The 20,409-nt window shown below is 38.0% G+C and overlaps 1 protein-coding gene across 28 annotated transcripts in view; it reads right to left on the bottom strand.

The window, feature by feature from the left end:
• LOC143964452 (protocadherin gamma-C5-like) overlaps positions 1-20,409 on the bottom strand; it is a 568,154-nt gene that overhangs the window by 187,435 nt on the left and 360,310 nt on the right. For 2 of the 28 annotated variants that reach the window (XM_077474183.1, XM_077474192.1), the window contains exon 1: positions 9,796-12,412. The exons of 22 other annotated variants lie outside the window; for them this stretch is intronic. In XM_077474183.1, coding sequence (XP_077330309.1) covers positions 9,796-12,243 — 2,448 coding nt within the window. In that variant the 5' untranslated portion in view covers positions 12,244-12,412. Of the gene's footprint in view, positions 1-2,444; positions 5,067-9,795; positions 12,413-16,742; positions 19,354-20,409 lie in introns of those variants that run through there. 4 more of the 28 variants (XM_077474182.1, XM_077474191.1, XM_077474195.1 and 1 more) reach the window with 3 other exon arrangements.

Genomic DNA, 20,409 nt, shown 5'->3' with positions numbered 1-20,409 from the left:
CTGATAAATGATATATTTAAAATAAATATATTTCTCTGCTTCACTATAGCTAGCATGTAACAGGAACCCACTCCAAGGAGTCTATGCTAGACTTCCTGAGGTAAACTTATAAAAAAAACAAAAAAAAACAAAAAAAAAAAACGTTCTGTGAAGACAGAAATAAAAATATATACATTGCATAGTGTAAGGATCACTCTTATGTAATAATTATAGGATGGTTGGATACTTAGGAATGACAGAATGGGGAGGATTTACAAAAACGGGTGCACACAGAATCTGGTGCAGCTGTACATAGTAACCAATCAGCTTCCAGGTTTTATTGTCAAAGTGTAATTGAACAAGTTGAAGTTAGAAGCTGATTGGTTGCTGTGGAAAGCTGCACAAAATTCTAAGTGCACCTGTTACAGTGAATCAACCCCATAGTGTCTTTTTTGACAGCATTAAAAAAAACAAAAACAGAAACATGCATCTTGTAATATTTCCTGACCTGCCACCTACCACACATGTACTTTGAGGTCAAATAATTGCAAGCAAGTTTTAATGCCTTTTTATTTTAATAAGCTGAGAGAGAAAATAATATTTTATTACTATTAAATATCCAGTGGTCTGTGAAGTGGGGGCAAAGGGAACGCTCTCAGCCCTGTGTAATCTCTAATACAGGGATATCTACTCAGGGCTCCAGCAGGTAAACAGGGTAGTGGGGGATTGTGGACATGGTAATCTGTTGCCTACAAGTGACAACATCACATTTTGGTATGTAGGAGGGGCAAATAACAGATATTGTAGACACTGTAAGGCAGTCCATTTAGATGGATCTGTTCTTTTTTGTTCAACCTGCTGACTTAAATCCCCCATCCACACATTTGATATGGATGGTGGAATTCTCCCTGCTGAGCTATTGTATTCTGACAGCACGGGGACTCTCTACCTTCGGAATACCCCAATCAGTGATGCCGGCTATAGCCAGCAATGCTGACTGAGCAGGGAAAATCTGACAGGGTAGTTGTACAGAAGTCGATCGGTAGATCAACTTCTGTGCAGCCCCCCTGCCCATACATGGATTAAAATTCAGCCAGTCTCTTGTCAGCCGGTCATCTAATTTTGATCCATGTATGACCGGCCCAACTGCCTACCTCTTAATTGTAGTGATACGTGGCAACACATACATAGAGTGACAAGAAAGGCCTTGTGCAAAAAATGTGAATTATACAAAAGTATCAGTTTTACTTTTGACACTTAAAGTGACTTTGTTGTTTACAAAACGATGACAAAGTTGTATCTCTAGAAGAACGAAATACTTTCCTGCTGCCGAGATGGCTGAATGTTGCTTTACTGTTAAGAAATTCTCTACTAAAGTTCAACAACCGACACTTCCAGGAGTGTCAATCTCCTGTGTCCCCCTCTGTGCTCAGTGGTTTTTATAGTTACTATAGGCAGGGCCAGGATAAGGGGGCGACTGCCATGGGCACTGTGGTATCAGGTAAGGTGTGGGGGTGTCACAAGGAGATTGGGGGGAGGAGATTTGTATTGAGTGTGGGAACTTAGGGGGCAACAAGAGGCAAGAATTGTATGAGGAGGGGGAATTTGGGGGGTGGAGATGCTAGGAAAGGTGATTTGGGGGGATTTGTTTTGGAAGGGGGGTCAGAGAAGATGATTTCTTCTAGGAGAGGTGATATTGTGGGGGGGGGGGGTGCTAGGAGGGGGGGGTTGGGGATTTGTTATAGAAGGGGGATTTGGAGTGCGGGGAGAAGATGTGTACAATTTGAAGAGGAGAGGATTTGTGCTAGGTGGAGTGATTTTTTGGGGGGGTTTGCTGGGGGGATTTGGGGAGACAGAGGATTTGAGCTGGGAGGGGGGTGGAGGGCAAAGATTTGTTCTTAGGGGGGTTTTCAGCAGGCTGGAGGATTTGTCCTGGGAGGAGGGGGGATTTATGCTTAGGGGTTAAGGATGTGGATTGGTACTCAATTTTTTTGGGTGGGGGAGATAACACATCTGTTGTCTGCTCATACATCTGGGGGGGGGGGGGGTGTTGCAGTTTGGCATGTTTGCCCTGAGCTCTAGATGAACTTGTCCTAGCGCAGGAGATCGGCTGTTTTGGAAGATACTTTAGGAGAAAAATGTTTTTTTTTACAATGGAACAGTGCAGACAGCAGGAGAGGTATGTATTCATTATCATGGATGACATTGTTTCCTATTAAGGTCAGTTCTTAATTTTAAATATTAGCATGACACAATATATAAAAAATATTCTTAATAACAAAAGGAAAAACATTTTGACTCTACAGCCTAATCAGCACATATATTATTTTCCCAATTATCATTTGACCTTCTTAATTAACAAGTAATTAGTGCATTAAAATAAAAAAAATATAATTATTTGAGTTTGAATTATTAAGCAGAAATCCTGTAAGTAGTTAGATACAAAGAGTATACCTATCTCTTACCTTGCTTGGGTCATTCAAACAGCTTGTATCTGATGTACTGTCACTGTCTTTTACAAGTTCTCTTAACTGAGGAAAATCCAGAAACTGCAGAAAAGTGGAATCTCTCTGCTGTGGTGCTGGGGGCACATTAGTTTGGTAACATTGTCCTTGTGTTCCTGGAGGAACCATCCTGACCTCCATGTATTTTAAGGTTCCATCTGTGTTCATGAAAAGAGCCGGCTGGTACTGATCCATGTATGATTTAGACTCAGACCCACTAAGATAACAGCAACTACTACTGTAACCATAACTTTCCTTTCTCAGACATTTCACCAATAATATAATAAATGTCACAAGGGAAACTAAACTGATAGCTACAAGAGAAACAATTAAGTATAAAGTCATATCTGTTGGTGGTTTGGAATTTCTAATGAAATCCCCAGATTTGGGTCTTTCTACTACAACATCATCTGCTACACTGACAAGTACAGTAACAGTAGTAGATAATGAGGGATCCCCATGATCACTGATAGAGATAATGAGTTGCTGTTCTGTATTTTCTGTTTCCTGAGACCCTCGTACAGTCCTGACCTCTCCTGTATGTTTAGACACCTGGAATAGTGACAAACTGGCAGGATCAATGAGATTAAAGGCCAGCCAGGCATTGTGACCAGAGTCCAGATCCACTGCGGTCAGTTTTGTCACCAGATATCCAGCACTTGTAGATTTTGGGATCCTCTCTTGGACAATGAGATCCTCAGAGTGTTCCGGATACAGCAGGGTGGGGGAGTTGTCATTTGTATCCAATATGAATATAAAAACAGGGACAGTGGAAAATAACTTTGGAGTTCCAGAATCCTCAACTTTTATGGTGATTTGTAGAGTCTGAATGTGCTCATAGTCAAAGGAACGCTGAGCATATATATCACCATTATTAGAATTAATGTAAACAAAAGAGGATACAGAGGATACATCTATTTGGGTCTCTACTATAGAGTACACCAGATCAGAGTTAACCCCCTCATCTGGATCAGTAGCAGACACTGTACATAGGAGGGTCCCTAGGTCACTGTTCTCCTTAATGAAGGCATTATAGGTAGATTGTGTAAATGCTGGAGCATTATCATTAACATCAAAAACCCTGAGAATAACAGTTGTCTTGCTGGATAGAGCTGGAGAGCCTAAATCAGAAGCTGTCAGCTCAATAGTGTAGTGGGAGATTTTTTCTCTATCCAGATTTCCATCAGTAATTAGTGAATAATGATTTTTATTAACCCTGATTTTAAATGGTATGTCACTAGATATATCTAACTTTATTTCTCCATTTTTCCCAGAGTCCTTATCTTTCACATTTATTAAACCCACGACTGTGCCTACTGGTGCATTTTCAGATATCTCATTGTTAAATGAAGAAAAATAAATTTCTGGGGAATTATCATTTACATCTTCTATTTCCACCTGAACCTGGCAATTTCCTGTTAGCTTTGGTGACCCTTTGTCTACAGCCTTTATTGACAATTCATAAAAATTCAGCACCTCGAAATCCAGATGATCTGTTATAAATATCTCTCCGCTTTGTTGGTTTAAATCAAATAATTTGCGGGCAGATACAGAAGTGTGACCATCAAAATAATATTGAATTTCTCCATTCATAGCCTCATCTTGGTCTGTTGCATTCAGGATTAATATAGGGGAATTTAAAGGGAGATTTTCTTTTAGACTGATTTTATAAACTGATTGATTAAATACAGGTGGATTGTCATTAATATCTAAAACTGTTATTGTGATATGACAGGATCCTGATCTAGCCGGTTCTCCACCATCTATAGCAGTGAGAATAAGATTGTGTTCTCGTTTCTCCTCCCTATCTAACACCTTCTCTAATATCAGCTGAGGGATGAGAGTGCCATCCTTACGATTCTTTACAGACAAAGAGAAATAAGGATTTGTGTTTAATGTGTACTGACTAACACTGTTAGCACCAACATCCAAATCCTCAGCAATCTCTAAAGCAAACTGAGCACCAGGGCTTGTTAACAATTCTGTAATCTCAATAAAATGACTATCAATTAAAAATGTGGGAGAATTATCATTAATATCCTGGATCTCTATTTCTATATTAAAAAGCTCTAATGGATTCTCAGCAACCACCTCTAAATCTAGCCTGCATTTTACTATGGATGCACAAAGCATCTCTCTATCAATCCTGTCATTAATAGTCAAGCCTCCATTTTCCTTATTTACAGTAAAATATTTTTGGTATTTCTCAGATGATAAATGTAATCTGCGCTGAGCAATCTCTGCACGTTTTATGCCCAGATCCTGAGCTACATTTCCCACCCATGTCCCTGGATCAGACTCCTCCACAATAGAATAATGAAGCTGCCCAGAGACCCAGCCCCAGCTACAAAGGAGAAGGGAGAAAGCTACTTGCCATTTCCAACACAGACAGCAGTCTCTGATGTCCATATCTTACAATAGGTCCTTGATATTTGATTGAGCATAGATCCTGTGTAATCCAAGTTGTGTTTGATTTATAAATTGCTGTTTCTAACCCTAAAAAATAATCCATCCATAGGAAAACAAGTCCACAGGATTTTCATCGCAACGCAGCAGCTCTTTGTGTGAGAGAAAAGATGGGAGGAAGAATCACTGAGCCAGGGGGAGGAGAGAGCTGAGCTAGTGTTAGATGATCTAGCTGTAAAGCTAGACATGCCGAGACTGCCCTCTTGTGGGAAATATTGTGAACTACATCTACCTACATCATACACTCTACATTCTACGATCTACATTTCACTGTAACACTATAACTGTGTATTAAACTCTGAACGTAACATGATTTGATTCTTATTATTAAATTGTATAATGCATTATGACTGACTGTTAATATTTCAAAGATGGAATATTTAAAATATATAATTTTTAAGTGCTTCAAAGTAAACTCTATTACGCTTATATCTCCTAATGACAAAATGGTCAACTATCCCCTCTAAGAAGTAATAGCATAGTTGTTGCTGTGTCCCTGTCATTGAATTGATATATTTGGTGAAGCTGGATAAATCCAGCTCTCCAGTTTACATTGGAAAGCTGTGACACCACACAGTGCAGATTGATCTGACTGAGTTTTCAGTCCAGATGCAGCACTGAGTTTACTACCATGACCTGACTTGGGTCTGCATTATTATACATTCTCATAAATTTAGATTTTGACTTAGACTGCATTTAGCCATAACATACAGCAGCATGAAGCTTAAAAGTAAGCATGCAGCTTCCTCATAGTATTGCATGAGACAGCAAAATCAGCTTCAAGTACAAAGCACACTTTTAGAAAAAGTGTGTTAGTTCCTGTGTATTACTGAGGGAATACACTGTAGTGATGCTGACGTTGGAGAAGGGTCACCATATTTACTGCTTTGGAGTGCTGGGGTTAAACCCCAATTTTACACAAATTAATTAAATCACTCATATAATTCCTTGTATTTTTCTCTGGACTAGTTATACATATGTTCTAACTCAAACTACAAAAATATATATATATATATATGTATATATATATATATATACACACACACACACACACACACACACACACACACACACACACACATTTTTTTTTTAATACACTGTATAATACATAATATAATATTAGTTATATATTTAGCTACAAATCTATTTGCCAGTTGTATTTTGGCAATTGGTGAATACTGATATATTCAACTGAGCCCAAAATGTGTAGGCTGTGGAGGAATTCTTGTGTGATTTGGGTCTGCTGGTCATGTGAGCTGTGGTTTCAAGACCATTGTCAATTTCCTACAGTGGCAGAACAGAAGCACTGTCAGTATGTGGATTATCTCAGTAACGTAGCTTGCTGATAATATGAAATGTTCTTACATGAAGCCACATGCTTGGTCTTGGCCGGTTCTTGGAGTCAGTGAGCGGATCGCTTGCAGCCTGTCAGCAGCTGCTTGATGAGCCAGTGCCTGATGAGCCTGTGAATCCATCTACCCTTTGGACATCTCATTAACGATGCGGCTCGGATGGGACTGTGTTCAGGGCTCCCCACTGGAGGATTTTTGATGCTTGTGTTTCACCTATGTTTGTAAGTGCATTGTTTTATCTTCTATAAGGAAATATCAGCTGCAGGGAGTACACAGACAATGCTGGTGTCTCATAATTTTGCTTCTATTAGCTTTTCTTTGGGCACAGCTTCCAGAGTTCATTCCCTCTTTAGGTGCCTGTCACCAGTGACATTGTGTAACAGAAAGCGAACTACGTTCACTTGTAAACATAGATGTATTCTTGTCCTTCTGTAAACCAAACAACAGAGAGCGGGGGGGGGGGGGGGGGGGTGGACGCGCAGCATTCAATATCTTCAAGGCACCATGGTTGATATGGTGTCAGGCTGATTGAAGTGCATTATTTCTATTGTTACATTGTAATATATAATGACTCACAGCTGGGCGGTGGGTAGAGGCAGAGCCATGACAGCCACCACTGACACTGGCAATGATCAGTTTAAAAAAAAAATACATAAATACATACAATAAATCAATTAAATTGAATTGAATTGATGAAAATTAATTAGATACATAAATAATTAAATAAGTAAACTGAAATCAGATTGAATTAAATTGAATTAAATCAAATCGATCTAAATTGAAAGTTCATTAATAACACCACTGAAATGTTGCAGTTTGCAAATTCATGTGTAAAAAAGGTATTTGTCACTGCAAGCAGCCAACCCAGTCTGTCCCAGAGAGTCCACGAGCAATTCCACAGCATAATGCTGAGCTTTTACAGGAACAGCAAGCAGAAAGAGCAAGGTAGCCAAAGTTCAAATGAAAAAAAAAAAGAAGAAGAGAATTCACTTTATTAAAAACAATGATTGATAGTCCAATATCATACTCAGGTTGCTCTTATGTGTGTGCAGAACTTAGGATCCCCAGATGCATGGCTCAGCAGGTCTCCTGGCCACTGAGACAGAGAGCCACACTGCACACACCAGGGATGCCAGGGGAATCTGAGTGTGTGTGAGATACCTGTCAGCAGTCACCAGGTGACCATATCCCGCTTATCCACGAAGGGCTCCACTAAAGAATGGACTGAAGAGACCATCAGGGGAGGATCGGAAGCGGCCGTCACAGGAGACAGGGGCCGCCAGGAGACTGTTTATGTGAGGAAAGCTCCGCTGATGGATAGACCAGATGGGACACGTTGGTTTTGAGTAAGGGAAAAAGAGCGGTGATGCGGGGCGGGCGGAGAGAGATGATGTCATCTCCGCTTGTCTGCCTGCTCGCTTCTTTCATCCACCTGCCTGATTCTCTCATGCAACTGGCCCACCACACTCATGGCCAGGCTGCAGAGAGGCCATGGCCCAATGGTTAGGCAGGAACTCCTGCGGCAAGAGACTTGGGGCTACAGGCCCCAGATTCAGGGCTATAGCCCCAATAGCCACCACCTAGCGACGCCACTGGCTGCAGCCTTTATGCCCACACACACATACAAATGAAGTAGTCATTAGTCCAACCTAAAATAAAGACAGCCTTCCATTTTCTGAAATCTATGTCGCATGCTTAAATAAATGACCAGGCTTCTAAATGTTTTAATGAATTATTAAGAAAATGGATTAGCTTGATGTAAATAATCTTAATAGCGTGCGTTAATGTATAAAAAAAAAGTTGATATAACTAAAATTTGCCAGTATGTTGTATATGTGGAGTAGAGCAGCCATATTTACTCAATACACACACAGGTCTGCTTCCTGCTTCACTGAGCTATACAATGGCTGTCAAATTACTGCTGCTTCTCAAACTGCAAGTCTAAGTAAAACGTTAAAGATAATGCACTCCCTGTTTCGATGATACCTTATTGCAACAAAGAAAAACAACAGAGATTCCACTGGGAATTCCCTCTAGGGGCCAATCTGAAGATCTATATTTGTACTACAAACACATTAAATACCTGAATTTAAATGTTAAAGAAGAACTCTGATTTAAAAAGCCATACAATTCCATAGTTTCTAAGGGGAGAGATGTTCAGATCTAAGTATAAAGTATTCTGTTTCATTTTCAGTAGCAAATATGCAAATTAGTGTCTTTTAGTAGAATTCATCATCCATTTAAAATGTCTGGCCCCATCCCACCATACCTTACGCTCATGTTCTGCCCTTAGTGTGGATGGTGTCACGTTCCTCTGGGGGAGAGCCTGTGGAACAGACAGCAGCTCCGATCTCACAAGCAGGCATGCTTGCAATGAACTAGATTATACTATTGTAAGATTTTAGGTACTTATTGTTTCCCAGGAATCATTGTGAAAGAATGGTGGCATCAATCCAAGCAATGCGGAAGGTCTGAGTATGGTAAAAATAAATCTAACTTTCATTTTACAAGTACCTTTTGTGCATAATATGAACTAGCGATATTTACAGGCAGAGGGGAGCTGGACATTATATCTGGAATACATTTAAAATTGTACTGCAAGGTCTGCTATAATCTTCTAAGGCTGGGTTCACACTGGTACGACACCACTGTTGTACAACTGTCATCCTATATTGCCATGCTATAGGTATATCTGTCCTACATGGATCCTACATCAATCTGACTTGAATGAACAAGATAAGATTTTCCTCTGACTTTGAGATAGTACGACTTGTCCTTTGACCAATCAAAACAATCCCAGAGTGACATAAATTCCTTTTACTGCTGCTTTAAACACCATGTTGGATGTCACAAGTCAGATGACAAGGACAAGGGTCCTACTTTGATCCGACTTCAATGATATTCAATGGGCTGAAGTAGGACCAAAGTTGGACCAACGTAGTGCAGGAACCTTTTTCAAAATCTGGCTGACCTGTGTCGGACCAGTTAAGACGGCTCTCATAGGGAACCATTGATTTACAGAAGTCATGCGACATATGCTCCCAAAGTCAGAGTGTATGTCGTACCAGTGTGAACTCGGCCTAAACCAGACACCTTGCTTACAAATCATTAGTAAGTATGGGAAGCACGCTGTATCCATGCTGGTCCCCATACTTTGCAGTTATGTATGAATGTGTGAGGAAGGGTGACCAAATAAAGTAACTAAGCTTTTTAAAATTCCTTACATGCTATGACTGTTTGTAGCATGGGGTCTTCTTCTTAAATAGTGAGCATTATATAGTAAACATTACCAAGTTAGTATATATTACACAGATTATTAAAACAAAAATGTGAAAGAGAACTTGTTGGCTCACATATTTTTTTCAAGTAGTTTGAGCTTCAAGTTAACATAAAATAATGATGGTTATAGTGAGCAGGATATGTATATTTCTTGAAAAAAGCATAACAAACCTAATGAGCACTACAAGAGCTAAGGAAAAAATTTTGTTTCTCACCTTGTTTGGATCATTCAAACAGCTTGCATCTAATGCACTATCATTGTCCTTTACAAAATCTTTTAGCTGGGGAAAATCCAAAGACTGCAGAAATGCTGAATCCCTCTGTTGTGGGGCTGGGGGCACATTAGTTTGGTAAAATTGTCCTTGTCCTCCTGGAGGAACCATCCTGACCTCCATGTATTTTAGAGTTCCATCTGTGTTCAGGAAAAGAGCCGGCTGGTACTGATCCATGTATGGTTTGGTGTCAGACCCACTCAGATAACAGCAACTGCTGCTATAACCATAACTTTCCTTCCTCAGACATCTCACCAGTAGTATAATGAATGTGACAAGGGAAACTATGCTGATAGCCACAAGAGAAACAATTAAATATAACGTCATATCTGATGTTGGTTTGGGGTTTTTGATAAAATCCCCAGAGTTAGGTCTTTCTATTGCAAGTTCATCTACTATACTGACAAATACAGTAACAGTAGTAGATAATGGAGGCTCCCCATGATCACCAATAGATATGATAATTTGCTGTTCTGTATTTTCTATTTCCTGAAATCCTCGTACAGTCCTGACCTCTCCTGTATGTTTAGACACTTGGAATAATGAAGGACTGGCAGGATCAATGACAGTAAAGGCCAACCAGGCATTGTGACCAGAGTCCAGATCCACTGCAGTCAGTTTTGTCACCAGATATCCAGCACTTGTAGATTTTGGGATCCTCTCTTGAACAATGAGATCCTCAGAGTGTTCTGGATACAGCAGGGTGGGGGAGTTGTCATTTGTATCCAATATGAATATAAAGACAGGGGCAGTGGAAAATAACTTTGGAGATCCTGAATCCTCTACTCTTATGGTGATTTGTAGTGTCTGAATGTGTTCATAGTCAAAGGAACGCTGAGCATATATATCACCAGTATTAGAATTAATGTAAACAAAAGAGGATACAGAGGATCCATCTATCTGGGTTTCCACTATAGAGTACACCAGATCAGAGTTAACCCCCTCATCTGGATCAGTAGCAGACACTGTACATAGAAGTGTCCCTGGGTCACTGTTCTCCTCAATGAAGGCATTATAGGTAGATTGTGTAAATGTTGGTGAATTATCATTAACATCAGAAACCCTGAGAATAACAATCATCCTACTGGACAGAGCTGGAGAGCCTAAATCAGTAGCTGTCAGTTCAATAGTATATTGGGAAATCTTTTCTCTATCCAGATTTCCATCAGTGATCAGTGAGTAACGGTTTTTAACCGTTTTGATCTTGAATGGTAATTGTGGAGAGATGTCCAATTGTATTTCTCCATTTTTCCCAGAATCTTTATCCCTCACATTAATTAGTCCCACAGTTGTTCCTAGTGGTATACTTTCCGGAATTTCATTTGTCAAAGAGGAAAAATTAATTTCTGGAGAATTATCATTCATATCTTCTATTTCCACCCGAACCAGACAATTCCCTATCAGTCTCGGTAATCCTTTATCTTCTGCTTTAATTGATAATTCATGAAGATGTGTCTCCTCATAATCAATATTTCCTTTGATAAAGATGTCTCCACTATGCTGGTTCACACCAAATAACTGTCTTGAGGTTTCAGAAGTGTGACTATCAAAATAATACTGAATTTCTCCATTTGCCTCCTTATCCAGATCTGTTGCATTTAACGACAATACAACTGTATTTAGAGGGAGATTTTCCTTCAGTTTAATCTTATAAACTGATTGATCAAAAACTGGTGGATTATCATTAATATCTAACACTTTTATTGTGATATGACAGGATCCTGATCTAGCTGGTTCTCCACCATCTATAGCAGTGAGAATAAGATTGTGTTCTTGTTTCTCCTCCCTATCTAACACCTTCTCTAATATTAGCTGAGGGATGAGAGTGTCATCTACACGATTCTTTACAGACAATGAGAAATAAGGATTTGTGTTTAATATGTACTGACTAACACCATTAACACCAACATCTAAATCCTTTGCAATTTCTAAGGCAAACTGAACACCGGGACTTGTCACCAGTTCTGTAATTTCAATAAGATAATCATTGGTTAAGAATGTGGGAGAATTATCATTAATATCCTGAATCTCTATGTCTATGCTAAAAAGCTCTAAAGGATTTTCAGCAACCACCTCTAAATTCAGCACACAGCTCACACTGGATCCACATAGGATCTCTCTATCAATCCTGTCATTAACAGCCAAGCCTCCATTTTCCTTATTTATTGTAAAATATTTTTGGTATTTCTCAGATGATAAATGTAATCTGCGCTGAGCAATCTCTGCACGTTTTATGCCCAGATCCTGAGCTACATTTCCTACCCATGTCCCTGGATCAGACTCCTCCACAATAGAATAACGAAGCTGCCCAGAGACCCAGCCCCAGCTACAAAGGAGAAGGGAGAAAGCTACTTGCCATTTCCAACACAGACAGCAGTCTCTGATGTCCATATCTTACAAAGTATCCTTGGTATTTGATGGAACATAGATCCTGTGTAATCCACAATGCCAGTAGCTGTCAAAATTCTCTCCTTAACATTGAAAAAATAATCCATCCATAGAAAAACATGTCCACGGCATTGTCTTTTCTGCACAGCAGCTCCTCTTTGTGTGTGGGGAAAGATGGGAGGGTGAATCACTGAGCCAGGGGGAGGAGAGAGCAGGCTTAGCTAGAACTGATTTAGCTGTGAAACTAAGCATACCAAGCCTGACCTCTTCTGGCCAATAATATGAACTGCATCCACCAATATAATGCAAACACTATTATATACTTATACTTATGCTTATGCTTACAAACTTGTATAATTTAAACATGAAATAATGTATAGGTATTAAACACTCTTTTATTTTTAAAGACTGTAATCTTTTTTGAGATTTACAGAGGAACTCATTATACCTCCATTGCAGCAACTGTCATTTCCATTGCTGAAAAAGCAGTTTAGTACACCAGCTGATGTATAGTATCCCTCCAGTGAGATTATATTTGTGTTTCAGTGAGAATTCATATCACCTAAAACTACAGTCGATATATCTCTGGAGGGTAAGCTATGATAGCAAAAAAAACATTACGAATTAAACTGATGTATTGCTAGAGGATTATTAAGGATGTGTTCTCAATACTCAGCCTTCTTTTTTTAGTCCTATGTGTACTGTTGATTTATTGCAGGGTAGTTGTCCTTATGTACAAACTTCAAACATTTTTAACATGGTTTTATGGATTAGACTTGTGCTTTTAGTAGTGTGACTCTTTTTTGCATGGATCCTGTATAGTTTGTATTGCATTTCTCAATGGTCACATACATAATTACTATTCTAATATTTTATAGAACTATAATACAGCGCTTGAACAAAATCACATGTGTATACAAGATTTAAATATTGGTACTCAACAAAGCTTTAGAGTTTAGATGTTCATTTGTATGTAATTTCATACAAATGTATGACTAGCTAGGAGGATTTATATTATACACTAGTCAGTTAAATAAATTAACTTAAATATCTCTGCTCAACAATAGTTTTGCTCAGATGCAAGAAAACAAATTAGCATAATAAGGTAAAACTATACTCTAACTAAACTATAAGTAAGCTTTAAAATATAAAATGTTATTCAGTTGTATATTCAATAAAATGTATATATTTATGCAGCTAAGTATATTGATATCAGTTTCCTAAAGTTTCCGGCACAGCAGAATTCATACAAGTAAAGTGAAGGGCAACACTCTCTACCAATCAGAGCTCTATATCTTTGGAAAACATTTGTCAGTCTAATGTCAAACATGCTGGCAAAAGGGAAAAAGAACAGTGCACTTTAACAATGCAGTACTGTTCCGTCATTGTCTAATCATAAGATACATAAGGCATGCTTATGTATCAAAAACATCAGCAGTCATGTTTTATACAGTCACTCAAGGGAAATCCAAAAGAGCACCACTATTATGGGTAAGTGCCATTAACATGATTTCGGAGGAATGGTAGTGGAGTGGGAGTGGTGTAAATTAGGACATATATTTTAGATAATAAAAAAATTGATGAAGAAGTGGGCAACTGGCTGTGAAGCCAAAAGAAATCACAGCTGACTGTGCATAGTAAGTCCTGGTTCACACCAGTGTGGCTTTGAAGTTGCGTTACTTCAGCATGACTTCAAATCCGGCTATCAGTGCGATTTCATCTACGGCTTGCTGACATCTGTATGACTTCATTTAACAGATGTCAATGCAAGTCACAGTGAAATTGCACAGAAATAGTGCAGGGACCTTTTTCAAAGACTCAAGTCGCAGTGATTTTAACTGTTCCGTTGCCACAAAAGGGGTGCAACTTGTAATGTGACTTTGAACTGTCAAGTTAAATGACAAGTCACAAGTCACACTTGTATTTGTAGCTGCTGACTTTCATGGTCCATTTATTCCACAAGCCATTTAAATAGGACAGTATTACCTATTGGTAACACTACATTTGCTACAATAAAATCTGGGTTTATGTCAGGAACATGTATCAAGTGTTCACTTTACCCCAACAGGTATGATAGCCACAAGCATGTTTCAATAAGGTTACCTAAGTACAAACAAGAAATGGAAATCCGGAAACCAAAATAAATCGTGCATGTTAAGGTGATATTTAGGTTCAACTTATCCTGAAACACACACAAAAAATAAAGTAAAACCAATACCTGATGTCCTAAAACTGTAGAAAGCTGTACCTGTAAACATCAGAATAGTATAATATGCCTAATAATTTCATTTTTTTAAGTAAAGAAATTGTAAAAATCTGACAGCGGTGAAAAAAAAAAAACAACAAAAAAAAACCTTCGAAAACCTCAAACTAATAATAATAGCAGCAGAAGAAGTGATGCAACTAGAGGATTAGACTGACAGCCAACGTACTAGGATCCTCAGAAGAGGGTTTGAAACAACAGCAGATATATATTTTTCATAAAAGTTTCCCTTTAATGTGAAACCATAAAATATTCTTAATACAACAAACAGACAAACCTGCTGTGCCAATCCCAAGCACAAAAGTACACAAAATAGTGCGTACAGAATGGTGTATACAGACAGCTAGATCACAGTTATTTTTTCTACATTACATCCTTACAGTATTTATCAGTAAAATGTAATTTACTACATCTTGTAAACTGAGATGAGAGAAAAAACAATAGGAACTAGATGTAGGCAACACCTGTACTTTTCACATTTTTATTTGCTGTTGTAATAAAAAAAACAGCAAAAAACATACTATTAGTTAAAAATGATGTAATAAATTCAACCAAAGATTATTTCCTATAACATCTCAGATAAACAGAAACAACATAGATAAAAAAGTACTTATACTGCACTATTAAAAAAAAATATATATATATATATATATATATATATATATATATATATATATATATATATATATATATATATATATATATACTTTAAGGATTGTTTATATAATTTTATATAACTTTCATCAATTATCAATTGACTTGTTGATAAAAACAGCCTAACTATAGAATTATCATATTCTAAGTGTGGCAATTTAACCACTTGACCTTCAGAAGATTTACCCCGTTCCTGACCAGGCCATTTTTTGCAATACGGCATTGCGCTGCTTTAACTGACATTTGAGTGGTCATGCAACACTGTACCCAAATAAAATGTATATAAAGCATATCCAATAAAAAAATTGAAATCAAATTTCTTCATCAATTTAGGCCAATATGTTTTCAGCTACATATCTTTGGTAAAACGAAATCCCAATAAGCACATATTGATTGGTTTGAGCAAAAGTTATAGCGTCTAAAAACTATGGGATATAATTAGGATGTTTTCATTTTTTTTATTAATAGTAATGGGGATGATCAGTGGCTTAAAATGTGACTTTGATATTGCAGCGGACAAAACTGACACTTTTGACACGTTTTTGGGAACCAGTGACACTAATACAGTCATCAGTGCTAAAAATATGCACTGCCACATAATGACACTGGCAGGGAAGGGGTTGACATCAGGGGCTATCAAAGGGAACACAGGATCTGACAGAACGGCAATCTGTCTTGTTTACATCGAGTCCGCTGTACACGCAGATGAGCTCCTGCTGAGTATAATCACAGCGGGAGTGGGCCACCGTTGGTGTGCATGCAGGCCCCCTACACAGGAGTGTATCTAGTACGTGATTTGGTGAAGCAGTGCCAACTTGCTGCCATACATATGTAAGTTATACGGTCAGTAAGTGGTTAATTCCCAGAATAGACTATAAAAAATATATATACTAGATGATATTTGAAGATGACCTTCTTTCTGACCTTCTGTCAAGATCTGAGGCACCATCTGCCACACCTTTTCCCTGTTTATGTTAAATTCTGCCATCATTTTCCCAATCAATCTTCAATCTGAGCATTGGTGGGTTCATACTCTGCCCATTTTGCATCTGTCCCTTGTATTTTTGTCTGCCTATTTCTTGTGTCATCGTGGACATCTTCCCAACCCTTTTTAAGCCACCTATACCATTCAAAAACACTTGATTCTTCATGGAACAGTCACCACATTTTTACTCGTTTCCACGTTTGCCAGTTCACGCAAAATTTGATGTTATTCTGCTTCTCCAGATCCCTGTCACTCATTTTTGTCAACAGCCTAACACACACACGCATTATTACTTGATGAATTGCTATGTGACTCATCAGTGTGGACATTCCAAGAATTATAGATATGTACATATTACAAATATATATGTGTATATATATATATATATATATGCATGCCATAACATCCATGCAAAGTGCATGAGCACCTAGGTCATGTATAGCAAAGAAATACATATTTAAAATTAAAGAATTTATGTTCACTTTCCTTGGACAGTCCAAGTAGTTTCAGAGCAGAAATCAGCATGTTTCACTCCAAACTATTATTTTTACACATTAAATTAATAAAAGGAAAATATAGTAGATTTAAATTGTAACTCACCTTGTTTGGATCATGTGAGCAGCTTGTGTCTGATGTGCTATTATTGTCTTTAACTAGTTCCCGTAACTGGGGAAAATCCAGAGACTGCAGAAAAGCTGAGTCCCTCTGCTGTGGGGCTGGGGGCACATTAGTTTGGTAACATTGTCCTTGTCCTCCTGGAGGAACCATCCTGACCTCCATGTATTTTAGGGTTCCGTCTGTGTTCAGGAAAAGAGCCGGCTGATACTGATCCATGTATGATTTAGTGTCAGATCCACTAAGATAACAACAACTGCTACTAAGACCATAATTCTCCTTTCTCAGACATTTCACCAGTAGTATAATGAATGTGACAAGGGAAACTATGCTGATAGCCACAAGAGAAACAATTAAATATAAAGTCATATCTGATGGTGGTTTGGCGTTGGTGAGAAAATCCCCAGATTTGGGAATTTGTACTACCATGTCATCTGCTATAATTACAAGCACAGTAACAGTAGTAGATAATGGAGGATGACCATGATCACTGATAGAGATGATAAGTTGTTGCTCCGTATTTTCTGCTTCCTGAAATCCTTTTATAATCCTGACTTCTCCTGTATGTTTAGACACTTGGAATAGAGAAGAACTATCAGGGTCAATGAGATTAAAGGCCAACCAGGCATTGTGACCAGAGTCAAGATCCACTGCAGTCAGTTTTGTCACCAGATATCCAGCACTTGTAGATTTTGGGATCCTCTCTTGGACAATGAGATCCTCAGAGTGTTCCGGATACAGCAGGGTGGGGGAGTTGTCATTTATATCCAATATGAATATAAAGACAGGGACAGTGGAAAATAACTTTGGAGATCCAGAATCCTCTACTTTTATGGTGATCTGTAGAGTCTGAATGTGTTCATAGTCAAAGGAACGCTGAGCATATATATCACCAGTATTAGAATTAATGTAAACAAAAGAGGATAAAGAGGATCCATCTATCTGGGCTTCGACTATAGAGTACATCAGATCAGAGTTAACACCCTCGTCTGCATCAGTAGCAGACACTGTACATAGAAGAGTCCCTGGGTCACTGTTTTCCTTAATAAAGGCATTATAGGTAGATTGTGTAAATGCTGGTGCATTATCATTAACATCAGAAACCCTGAGAATAACAGTCATTTTAGCAGACAGCGCTGGAGTCCCTAAATCAGTAGCTGTCAGCTCAATAGTGTATTGGGCTATTTTTTCTCTATCCAGATTCCCGTCAATGATCAGTGGATAATGATTTTTAACTGCGCTTATCCTAAAAGGTAATTGTGGTGACATAGACAATTGTATTTCACCATTTTTTCCTGAATCCCTGTCTTCCACATTAATTATTCCTACAGTTGTTCCTAGTGGAATATTTTCAGGAATTTCATTTGTCAAAGAAGAGAAGGACATTTCTGGGGCATTATCATTGACATCTTCTATTTCTACCTGAACCAGACAATTCCCTATCAGTCTGGGTAATCCTTTATCTTCTGCTTTTATTGATAATTCATGAAAATTTAACTCTTCATAGTCCACATATCCTTTGGTAAAGATTTCTCCACTATGCTGGTTTAAATCAAATAACTGCCTTGAAGAGTCAGAAGTGTGACTATCAAAATAATACTGAATTTCTCCATTTGCCCCCTCATCCAGATCTGTTGCATTTAATGACAGAACGATAGTATTTAAAGGGAGATTTTCCTTCAGTTTAATCTTATAAACTGATTGATCAAAAACTGGTGGATTGTCATTAATATCTAACACTTTTATTGTGATATGACAGGATCCTGACCTAGCTGGTTCTCCTCCATCTATAGCAGTGAGAATAAGATTGTGTTCTTGTTTCTCCTCCCTATCTAACACCTTCTCTAATATCAGTTGAGGGATGAGAGTGCCATCCTTACGATTCTTTACAGACAATGAGAAAAAGGGATTTGTGTTTAATATGTACTGACTAACACCATTAACACCAACATCTAAATCCTTTGCAATTTCTAAAGCAAACTGAATACCGGGACTTGTCAACAATTCTGTAATTTCAACAATATAATTATTGAACATGAATGTGGGAGAATTATCATTAATATCCTGAATCTCTATGTCTATAATGAAATGCTCCAAAGGATTTTCAGCAACCACCTCTAAACGCAACATACAGCTCACACTGGATCCACACAGGATCTCTCTATCAATCCTGTCATTAATAGTCAAAGCTCCATTTTCCTTATTTACAGTAAAATATTTTTGGTATTTCTCAGATGATAAATGTAATCTGCGCTGAGCAATCTCTGCACGTTTTATGCCCAGATCCTGAGCTACATTTCCTACCCATGTCCCTGGATCAGACTCCTCCACAATAGAATAACGAAGCTGCCCAGAGACCCAGCCCCAGCTACAAAGGAGAAGGGAGAAAGCTACTTGCCATTTCCAACACAGATAGCAGTCTCTGATGTCCATATCTTACAATGTTTCCTTGGTATTTGATAGAACATAGATCCTGTGTAATCCACAATGCCAGTAGCTGTCAAAATTATCTTCTTAACATTGAAAAAAGAATCAATCCAGAGAAAAACATGTCCACGGCATTGTCTTTTCTGTACAGCAGCTCTTCTTTGTGTGTAAGGAAAGAAGGGAGGGTGAATCACTGAGCCAGGGGGAGGAGAGTGCAGAGGTAGCCTGAATAGATCTAGCTGTGCTACTAAATGTGCTAATTCTGCCCTCTTCTGGCCAATAATGTAAACCTCACCCACCAATTTAATGTGAAGAAAAAATGTTAAGATGACAATTGTTTTTATTTTTTATTTTTTTTACTATTTCTTTATATGCTGTAATAATTAAATAAAAGAGTATTCTATACTTCTTGGTTTTGATGTATGCATAATATTCTAAAATTACGTATTATAAATACAGTAAAAGTTATCAATAGTGCTGAAAAAGTAGTGTGGTTAAAATACATCAAAGCCCTTGTAAATTATATTTGTCTTTGAGTAAGTCATTTTATAACTTAAAGCTGAACTGCAGGCAAATATAAAAGGTATGCATTAATTCAGCTATTTAATCATGACTATATTGTTACTTATTTTAATGCAAGCAGTTAATTTTACCTTTTATCCATTTCTTGCTGTAACTGTATAGTAGAGCTGAAACCTGACATGATACCACAGAGATTAGTTCATAGGTTGACAAAAAGCATACACACAGGAAGCTAAAGCAGAGAGACAGAGAAAAGGGCTCATAACTGTGCTGCTACTCAGGCTGGAGTGGTTTGTGGGATGGCCCGGCTCATAATAAATAGGATGAAATATGCTGGCCATCAGAATGAGGACATATAGTGGAAACAAATGACTGCAGAGAAAATATTTGGATTAAAGGTAAATGTCACAGCAAAAAATTGTTTTATTTTATGTTTTGATTTTACCTTATTATTGGCTTGAGGTTTGTTTAACCACTTACCCACTGGGCACTTAAACCCCCATTCCTAACCAAACCAATTTTCAGCTTTTGGTGCTCTCACATTTTGAATTCATGCAACACTGTACCCATATGAATTTTTTGTCCTTTTTTTCACACAAATAGAGCTTTCTTTTGGTGATATTTAATCACTGCTGGGTTTCTTATTTTTTGCGCTATAAAAGAAAAAAGACTGAAAATACTTTTAAAAAATGTATTTTCTTTG

Source organism: Lithobates pipiens, unplaced genomic scaffold, assembly GCF_037356315.1.
Source record: "Lithobates pipiens isolate NorthernLeopardFrog02 unplaced genomic scaffold, aLitPip1_a1.2 Scaffold_8, whole genome shotgun sequence".
Lineage (NCBI taxonomy): Eukaryota > Metazoa > Chordata > Amphibia > Anura > Ranidae > Lithobates > Lithobates pipiens.
Note: the sequence above shows the minus strand (reverse complement) of the source record. Positions and strands in the feature narration are given on the sequence as shown.